The 10112-nt window shown below is 40.2% G+C and overlaps 2 protein-coding genes across 2 annotated transcripts; both read left to right on the top strand.

Annotated features, from left to right (window-relative positions):
• Positions 1-302: 302 nt before the first annotated feature.
• LOC136834147 (gastrula zinc finger protein XlCGF8.2DB-like) lies at positions 303-1011 on the top strand. The gene is made up of 2 exons (XM_067096410.1): positions 303-803; positions 856-1011. Exons 1-2 carry the CDS (start codon positions 339-341, stop codon positions 1009-1011), a joined length of 621 nt encoding a protein of 206 aa, XP_066952511.1. The 5' UTR covers positions 303-338.
• Positions 1012-1053: 42 nt separating this feature from the next.
• Positions 1054-9266, top strand: LOC136834148 (gastrula zinc finger protein XlCGF57.1-like). The gene is made up of 7 exons (XM_067096411.1): positions 1054-2080; positions 2297-2419; positions 2709-2954; positions 4545-4701; positions 6764-7022; positions 7762-8527; positions 8949-9266. The coding sequence occupies exons 1-2, from the start codon at positions 1054-1056 to the stop codon at positions 2356-2358; spliced, it is 1089 nt and encodes a 362-aa protein (XP_066952512.1). The 3' UTR covers positions 2359-2419; positions 2709-2954; positions 4545-4701; positions 6764-7022; positions 7762-8527; positions 8949-9266.
• The last annotated feature ends 846 nt before the right edge of the window (positions 9267-10112 follow it).

Below are 10112 nucleotides of genomic sequence, written 5' to 3' on the forward strand. Positions count from 1 at the left end.
CGGGGAGAGGCCATTTTTGTGTGCAATGACTGTGGGAAGTCATTCTCCCAGAAATGCCATCTCAATGCCCACATGGCAATCCACACGGGGAGAGGCCTCATGGTGTGCAATGACTGTGGGAAGTCATTCTCCCAGAAATGCCATCTCAATGCCCACATGGCAATCCACACGGGGAGAGGCCTTTTTGTCATTCTCCCAGAATGTGCAAGGACTGTGGGAAGTCATTCTCCCAGAAATGCCATCTCAATGCCCACATGGCAATCCACACGGGGGAGAGGCCTTTTGTGTGCAAGGACTGTGGGAAGTCATTCTCCCAGAAATGCCATCTCAATGCCCACATGGCAATCCACACGGGGGAGAGGCCTTTCGTGTGCAATGACTGTGGGAAGTCATTCTCCCAGAAATGCCATCTCAATGCCCACATGGCAATCCACACGGGGGAGAGGCCTTTCGTGTGCAAGGACTGTGGGAAGTCATTCTCCCAGAAATGCCATCTCAATGCCCACATGGCAATCCACACGGGGGAGAGGCCTTTTGTGTGCAAGGACTGTGGGAAGTCATTCTCCCAGAAATGCCATCTCAATGCCCACATGGCAATCCACACGGGGAGAGGCCTTCGTGTGTGCAATGACTGTGGGAAGTCATTCTCCCAGAAATGCCATCTCAATGCCCACATGGCAATCCACACGGGGGAGAGGCCTTTCGTGTGCAATGACTGTGGGAAGTCATTCTCCCAGAAATGCCATCTCAATGCCCACATGGCAATCCACACGGGGGAGAGGCCTTTTGTGTGCAAGGACTGTGGAAGTCATTCTCCCAGAAATGCCATCTCAATGCCCACATGGCAATCCCACATGGAAGTCATTCTCCCAATGCCATCTCAATGCCCACATGGCAATCCACACGGGGGAGGCCTTTGTGTGCAATGACTGTGGGAGGTCATTCTCCCAGAAATGCCATCTCAATGCCCACATGGCAATCCACACGGGGAGGGCCTTTCGTGTGCAATGACTGTGGAAGTCATTCTCCCAGAAATGCCATCTCAATGCCCACATGGCAATCCACACGGGGAGAGGCCTTTTGTGTGCAAGGACTGTGGGAAGTCATTCTCCCAGAAATGCCATCTCAATGCCCACATGGCAATCCACACGGGGAGAGGTCAAGGACTGTGGGAAGTCATTCTCCCAGAAATGCCATCTCAATGCCCACATGGCAATCCACACGGGGAGAAGGCCATTCTCCCAGAAATGCCATCTCAATGTACCCACATGGGGAGGAAGTCATTCTCCCAGAAATGCCATCTCAATGCCCACATGGCAATCCACACTGGGGGAGAGGCCTTTCGTGTGCAAGGACTGTGGGAAGTCATTCTCCCAGAAAGATCTCAATGCCCACATGGCAATCACGGGGAGAGGCTTTTGTGTTCAATGTGCAAGGACTGTGGGAAGTCATTCTCCCAAATGCCATCTCAATGCCCACATGGCAATCCACACGGGGGAGAGCCCTTTCGTGTGCAAGGACTGTGGGAAGTCATTCTCCCAGAAATGCCATCTCAATGCCCACATGGCAATCCACACGGGGGAGAGGCCTTTTGTGTGCAATGACTGTGGGAAGTCATTCTCCAGCAAGTCATATCTTAACATACACATGAGGAACCACAAGGGGGAGATGCCCTTCGTGTGCGAGGACTGTGGGAAGTCGTTCTCCCAGAAATCAAATCTCAAGACCCACATGGCAAGCCACATGGGGGAGAGGCCCTTCTTGTGCAAGGACTGTGGGAAGTCGTTCTCCAGCAAGTCATATCTTGATATACACATGAGGAACCACACAGGGGAGAGGCCCTTCGTGTGCAAGGACTGTGGGAAGTCATTTTCCAAGAAAGAAAGTCTCAAGAGGCACATGGCAATCCACACTGGGGAGATGGCCTTCACCTGCAAGGACTGTGGGAAGTCTTTCTGCAAGAAATCTTATCTCAAAAGTCACATGAGGATCCATCTTGGGGGAAGCCATTTGCTCGCGAAGTGTGGGAAAACGTTTTCCAGGAGGAAGAGCCTGAAACGACATTTCTTGACCCACACTGGTGAGAAGCCCTTCAGATGCACTGACTGGCAGTTTGTTCTTACACAAGTCACATCTGAAGGTCCACATTACTTGCATTACTGTACCAAAAGCATTCAGAGATTTGCTTGAAAAATACTTATTTCAAAGTGATGTAGCTTCTGATATTTAATTCTAATTTGTTCCTCGTTCTTTACATAGGATTTCTAATATTTAATTAATTCAATTCATTTTCCAGCTGTGGAGCGGAGTGTCCTTACTGGGCAGCAAGGGAAGCCTTCAGACGAAGAAGTTATGTAGGAACTTCATGAGTATCTAGTCTTATGAAGAATACACCGGCCTTGTCATGGAAAGTGGACAGGTGTTGTGGGTAGGCCTATGGATTCATTGAGGGTTAAAATTATAGGTTTTTCTTTATGTAGAAAAGGAAATGTTTCTGTTAAAATTGCAGGATTTATTTTATGTAGAAAGGGACTATTTTCAGTGTATTGTATCGGGACATATGTCTAAAATGTAAAATGATTGTTCAGTCAAACAGCTCATTCAGACTAGCAAGAGAAAGAGAGAGAGAGAGAGAGAGAGATTGATTGATTGATTGATTTATTTATCACCAATCTCAAACGACACCTCTCTGTCATCCCCTTACACAGGATGTCAGTCACGACTACAACCACAAGACCATGGACGAAGACCCCAGGATAATGTGGCCTCCTTTGACTCCCTCATCCAACGGGAACTGGAGGGCTGGAATTCGAACACAGACCCCTCGGACGACCAGAAGGACCTCGAGATGCAGCAGACGGTCAGTCCGGAGGAGAAGGAAGATACCGAAATGGCCACCCAGTCTTCTGCCGTGGCTTCCCAGTCAGACAACGATAATGACTCCTCCGCCCACGGTAAAGTTTGTTCTTCTCTCGGGCCTCTGTTCTTCTGTTCCTCTCGGGTTCCCTTACACAACTGCATGTACTTCATGTATCTAAACTTCCATTCAACCAAAGAATGTCAGTGATTGGCAGAGATTTTGCTTCAAAATGGAAGACCATTCCACACGATGTATCTAAATTAATTTGCCATTTGCCCCGGGGCCTGGTGGTCAGAGGCACTTAGGAGAGGAGGAAGGAGTTCCTACTTAAACAGGACAGACAACCTTCTGTCAACAAACCTGGTCCTTTCACTTTCTGCCCTTCTGTCAAAATTCCCTCCTGGGCCCAAAACTGCTAAGAAAGTGACCCCCAACATATTTGAATAGTTTGTGGAGGACCAGTTATTGATTATCTGAGAAATTGGCAACCCCTCTCACACCTGCTTTGCTGAGAGAGAGAGAGAGAGAGAGAGATATTCTTTTTCAAATCTGGCCATTAATTTTTATCAGCGTAGAGATTCGCCTCCATTTCCAGGGTTGTACAAACAATAGACTCTGCCTTCCTAGGTACTGACAGAATTAGTCTTTGAAATATCCTTATAAATATTGTAATTTACTTAAATTCATTAGTTAAATCATTAATATATTGTAATAATTTATAGGGCGAATAATAATAGAAAAAGAAGTTTTTCTCAGACATTTAGGAGAGGAACCTGGCAGTGCCATCAATATGACCATTGAAACTGCAGGTTTACATTTTCTAAACTTCAAAAATTTTGCTAACACCATCTGTCTATCTATCTGTCTATCTATCTATCTATCTATAGTGTTGGCAAATTTATTATATTTTTGGCTTCTTATAAGTTTCCCTTCCATTACTGTACTCCTTGATTACTCTATATTGTAAACATGTCAGAAAGATTTTAATATCGTAGTTTCAATGGATATTATTTATTAGAAAAGGAAAGGATTTATTTGTAAGTATATGTATTCCATAGAGTTTGTCAAATTGTGGTTTAACTTTGTGGTATTGGTTCAAATATTTTTCAAAGCTGGGACAGTATCATCTAAGAGACTTATTATAAGTTCATTTGGACAGATTTGTACTTATCAGTCATCACTGCTTTAATTGAACAACAAACCTTTCATTATATTTATATGTACTACTTAAAGTTTCCTAAATTCTGATCACCTTTTGGTAGTGGTTCAAATAATTTTGGATATTGAGACATTATCTAAGAGACCTATAACTTAATTTGCCCATATTTGTACTGATCAATAATTACTGCTTTAACTTTAAAGCGAAAACTTCGTTATATAGTTCGTAATTCCATTTTCTACCGAATTTTTTAAGGTGAAAAAAAAATCATTTCCAATAAGGAAGAAGCACCATTCAGTGACTGACTTGGTGTTTCTTCCAGTTGCCACCAGATGTCTCTCAGTATCAGTGTGAGCTGTTACAAGTCTTGTGCTCTGCTCAAGTGACCTCGGTTATTATTATCAAGTTGTATTTCAAACATCATTCATTGATTTCAAATTGTGTGTGAATACAAAGCTGCTTATTAAGTTGATTTTTATTATGTGGGAAAACAGTTACTATATATATCCTGTTTGTTCCTTCCAGGATAATTTTAGACAAATCATATGAATCCAGAATCCTTGATGGCTGACATGACAGCTCCCTGGCTGGCTACTCAGGGGCAGAAGTTGGGAATTTGTATCAATAATAATTATGGTGTTTACCAAGGGCTGTTGAGTCTTCATGGTTTTATTGTTGCAAGGTAAGATTGTTTTTTGTTTTTGTTTTCCAGTTAGGGTAATGGCAGAAATTGCCTTTATGGGTCATATTATTAATAAGTGAAATGGATGGTGATAGATAATGGTGTGTTATTCACCCTAAGGGTCTCCTGATTTGGGGAGAAGGACACTCTTTGCTTCGTACTTTCATATTTGGGATTATTCATATGAATTTTGAAAGAATTTTGAGGCCTACGTAAACAAATTTGTAGAGTATTAACTTGAAATTATGGCCTGTTAAGTGTTTCATATGTTAGTTACCATCAGGTTACTTACTTACCAACAAGATATATGTACTATCAGTGTTTTGAGCATTTTGGCTTTGAATCTCTGCAAAATCAAGGCAGACCCTAGAACCAAGCTATACATAGTGTGCAGAATGAAGCACAGTTTGGTGCCATTAGCTGTGAAAATGACTGGTAGATACTACCACAAGTTACTAGCAAAGTAAACAGGTTAAAGCCTCAGTGGTTTTGTAGGCAAAATGTCAGCATCAAATTGAATGTAGCTTAACCCACAGGAGAGTTAGCAGATACCAACCTGACCAAACCTAACCCAGGACACACTGACCTCTCAAGCCTTGGCTGAAACTTGGAACTCATTATTTCTTACAAAGGAGAAAGGATGAATTAATGGAATTATTTTACAAACCTTAAGTTAACTGCTGCTTCAGGTAACCTGGAAATCGTGCACTAGTCATTTTTTGTGCGATCTTGATTTTGTTTCAAATTCAGATATTATGATGCCTTAGGATATTTTGTATTCAATGATGAAATTGGACAATTGCAGTACAAGATAAGGCCCAAAGGAGTTGACATGGAGTGGTCATGGTAACTTGCAAGCTTTTTGACTTCTTGAACATTTGGAGTGACTGAAGAGTTAGCCTGCAGCTTCGAGTAAGGTTACAAGCATAGAAGAAGGGGAGCCATTACAAAGTAGACACATTGCTATGCAAAGGTTTGTTTGGTATTATTATGTAGTGGCAAATAGTATTTCTGAAGGTGTGTAGGATCTGTTAGTGCCAAAATCTTCAGCCCTGGAATGACATGAGGAGACATTCTGGGCTCTGGTCTAATGTTGACATTGATCAAGCTGTGACTAGGCAGGACAGCACTTAGTATGGAATTCATATCATGAAGTAACATCACAGTCAGAGTATATCATTCATGTAATCCCATATTCAGGATTTTTTTAAAAACTTGGCTAATATAGTATTACTTGTTCATTGTATCCTGTACTTAATGAGTAATTTATTTACCAAATATAGTGGTGATACATTTGAAATTTCACCAAATTTTCAGTGAATTTCAGTACTCTTCTCTGGGAAGCACAGACCGTCTTTACTGTTGCGAAAAGTACGTTGAAATTTTATAATTTTTTTTACACCTGTTAAGTCATTAGAAGCCGTGTGCATGCAGTGAAGGAAATCAGTTAGCTATTGGTTTTATTATATTCTCAAAAGTTCCAAGTTAGTGAGGTTGCTGATAGATAGGGTGTGCATAATGTGACTTGCAGCAAAATGATTCTGTAGCCTTTAGACCTCCTCACAATGACTAATTACTACTACTCAAAATACATCTCTGCTGCTGTACCCCATATTACTGTAGTCAGTGAGAATCTGATATATGAAACCTTTGCCAAATGTTTTGTCAGAAAAATGATATTGTATTATATAATGACATAATTTTATGACTAGGGAGTGCCATCAGTGCGCCTCATGCAGAGCACTGTAGGCATTACTTAATGTTCTTGGCAGCGTGCCTTCGGCAGATGTCATCAACATAAATGGGACCGTCTAATAAAAAGCTAAATATTGTAAACTAGATTTTGGGGTTGTTGCAGTCTAAAAATCTAAATGATTTCCATCATTCTGAGATGATATCTGTAGCTTCCAACAGTAAAGTTAATTTATTTTCAGCACCTGCTGATATACCTTGAGATTTGTAGCTTCATCTAACTGATCACATCAAGTGTGTCAGTGGTATGCTGTTATCTTTCACCAATTAGGAAATCAGATATTCAAAGTATTCTTGAATCATTTTTCAGGATTATTCTCCAATCTGAGGATTCTGAATCCTGATACTTCGGCTGGAGTATGGATTAACAATGTAGAAGTGACTGCATGGAACACACACAGCAAGTTTTGGGAAAATGTATAGCCAAGGGAATTTCCATTCAAAATCTTCAGTTAGGACCAACCTTATCACTATTCATCAGAACTGCCCAGTCTCAAAATGACAAGAACCTTTCGCAGATGCAAGATGAGCCCTGGAGGGCTATCAATCTTCAACCTCACTAGTTTAAGGTAAGGGAAAATTTTGCAAAGTATTAGTATGCAACATCCCAAGGTATGGTCAGCTCAGCCTAGAATGAATGACCCAAATGTGACTTGAAGGTAAAACACCTTATCCAGCTTAGGATAGATTTTGCTATGTGAAAGGACCCTAGGATGTATTGTTAAGGATCCAGGGCATGGTGAATCCTTCCTGAACCAAGCTAGGACTGGATAGTAGATCCTTTGAGAGTTTATTAAGTAGGAAAGGATGTATTAGTCAGGGGTGTTTTGGGCGAGAATAATTTGATCAATCTTCGTTGTCCCAATGTTTGTTAGGTTATGGCAAGATAAATTGGATAGGCTTCAAGTGAAATTGGCCTATAACCTATATGTATAAACAAGAAGTCACTGGCCTATAACCACTGGTTTCCTTGGCTGTAAAGTGCATAGTCATTGTCATAATCTTTGAATGTGTTAAAATATGATGGAAGGGTGACAAAATATGATATACAGGTGATGCAAAGTGCCAAGCAGTAAAACAGAATACCTGTGATCAGCTAGCTAAGTATGAAGTTAATATTTTCTTCAAATTCAGTAAGAAGAAACCTTTCATAAGAACTAAGTGGTTGTTAGTGATGATTATAGAAATGCACAATTTTATCAATAGCTCCAAGTGAACTCAAGAGTGTCAATTAAGAATTCCATAGTTCAGAACTGACTTAAGTTGAAATATAGTTACCAGTTACTAATCAAAACATTTTTTCGGCAGGTCAGCTTGTGAAGGGATTTTATTTAATGCTTTAAGAAACTTGTTCACAGCTGTATTGAAAGGCTCAAGAGCTGATTTCGCAAGTTTTGGAGCCTAGAATACTTTTTCAAGAATAAAAAAAATTCTATATTGTCGAATAATTGGTGGGTGTTCTTGAAAGCTGCATAATATTCTACGCAAATACAGCTATACAGTTGATGGTGGTTGCATATATACAGGCGAGTTCAGACTTGTTTTGCGGGGTTTTATGTGAGGAAAGGGAGCTAGTTTCAACAGTTTGGAGTTTCAGATAACTAGGTTTTTTGCAAGCAGTGTACAAAGAAGCGAATAAGTTATCATAGATGTTCTTTGCATCAGCTAAACATAAGTAGTCAAACAAGCTATGAAATATTGAAATATGTTAAGTATCAGTAATCGTCAGTTTAAATATAATTCTTGGAGTAAGGGATTTAGATTTTGTTCTGCTTCTTGTAGAACTGATGAGAAGGATTCAGTAGATGGATAGTATAGTCAAGATTAGAAATTGCTTTCAGTAATGGGAAAGTCATGGTATCTACTTCACTACCATTTTGTGTACAAGACCTCATACACATTTTTTGATTTCAGAACAACACACCACCACCAGCAAGATAAACGAGTGTAGACTACCTCGATGAGGCCCTACCATTGAGAAAGGACCCCAAAGGTGTGGAAAGAGGTTGCCAAGATGATTTCTTCAACCACTCTAAAATTTAACAAGGCTGGGTCATTCTGCCTACCTACCAGGGTAGGTATTAGAGTTACTGACTATTGGTGCTGTTAGCTGCATAAGTTTAGACATGGAAGCAGGCAATGTCAGACTCGACAAACACTTGCTATTTTGTGAAGGAGAGGAGAGGTGCCTTCAGACTGTGCACAGAGAGGTTTTACAAGCATTGTGCTTTTTTCAGTGTACTGTGAGAGTGATAAGTTCATTTAACTGGTGCACAGTTAGTTAACTGGTGCACTGACAGATGAATATTGTTTGTTTTGTCACTGGACAGTTAAACCATAAATTTGAAAGGGACCTGTGTCTTGATAAACATCAACTTAAATACAGGCCATGCATTATAAAACCTTGTATTACCTATATTTTGAACTTTTATTAGTAAAAACCCTTGAAATAGAAAATTTCTTCCATTTTTTTTAATCCCTCTCTCTCTCTACAGGTTTTGACTGCTGCATGCTGGGAAAAATTGATATGCACCATTTTTTACCCGAAGCAAGGTCTGCACACCCCTGGCATGGTATGATGGAAAATAGAAAATATAAGTGTGTCTGCACTCGGCAAGCTTTTATAGAGGTTGTTACGAGTAAATAAAAACTATATACAGTATACTCATATATTATTTTGCAATAAATCCATCTACACAGTAACTTGAAAGCTGTACCTATTATGTACTATGGTGTACAAGACCCCAGTTACAATATAGCTTATAGTTTGTAGTTCCTGTAGAGAAAAATCTAAGTAACAAAGGCATGGAACCACTTGTAAACTGCCACTGAATGTCAAAGTGGTTGTTGCCCAAACTTCTTGTTACAACACAACATTGGTGGTGTTAGGCCATCCACCAAGGTCGGTGGACAGCCATATTTGTTGGGCATTACCAGTGCCTTCATCTCCTCTGCCACTTCTCCGGCAACGAGAAACTGAAAGAAAAGGGAAAAATATTTTGAAATGCAGTACTGTAAGAAAAGGAAAAAATATTTTGAAATGCAGTACTGTAAGAAAAGGAAAAAATATTTTGAAATGCAGTACTGTAAAGCAAATCAGAAAGTATTATTCAAACAAAGCAAAGAATAATACTTGTATTAATATGAGTTTCATTCAAGCAATTTGAAACAGCAGCAGCTGAAATGCTATGAAATTTTAAAATTTATATATGCTTGCAGTTAAAATGATGCTATGAAATTTCAAAATTTATATATGCTTGTAAATGAAGTATATATATAAGCAGTATATAAACAAGTATTAATTTTGGGACCAAAATAAAATTACAATGAAACTAAACTAAAGACCAAAAAACCTGTATTTACCTGGGATGATTATAATTATAATTTGAAGCTTCTGCAGCTGCAAGGCAGGCCAGGTTCAGGATACAGTCCAAATGTCCTTAAAGTAGATAGGAAGTGGTCCACATGTCCTAGTAGTTGACAGGAAGTGGTCCACATGTCCTAGTAGTTGACAGGAAGTGGTCCACATGTCCTAGTAGTTGACAGGAAGTGGTCCACATGTCCTAACAGTGGAATGATGTGGACACCATCAAGAAATGGTAGTCTGGTGGGTACCAGAGGGCATCACTTCCTGCCCAGACCTGATTGAGATCAGAGTT

Source organism: Macrobrachium rosenbergii, chromosome 53, assembly GCF_040412425.1.
Source record: "Macrobrachium rosenbergii isolate ZJJX-2024 chromosome 53, ASM4041242v1, whole genome shotgun sequence".
Classification (NCBI taxonomy): domain Eukaryota; kingdom Metazoa; phylum Arthropoda; class Malacostraca; order Decapoda; family Palaemonidae; genus Macrobrachium; species Macrobrachium rosenbergii.

Excerpts from the sequence above, each read along its gene's own strand:
- LOC136834148 (XM_067096411.1), top strand. The coding sequence starts at position 1,054 with ATGGCAATCCACACGGGGAGAGGCCTTTTGTGTGCAAGGACTGTGGGA. Across the intron at positions 2,081-2,296 it reads ACATTTCTTGACCCACACTG|CTGTGGAGCGGAGTGTCCTT; the intron begins GTGAGAAGCCCT and ends TTCATTTTCCAG.
- LOC136834147 (XM_067096410.1), top strand. The coding sequence starts at position 339 with ATGGCAATCCACACGGGGGAGAGGCCTTTCGTGTGCAATGACTGTGGG. Across the intron at positions 804-855 it reads CTTTTGTGTGCAAGGACTGT|TGGAAGTCATTCTCCCAATG; the intron begins GGAAGTCATTCT and ends GGCAATCCCACA.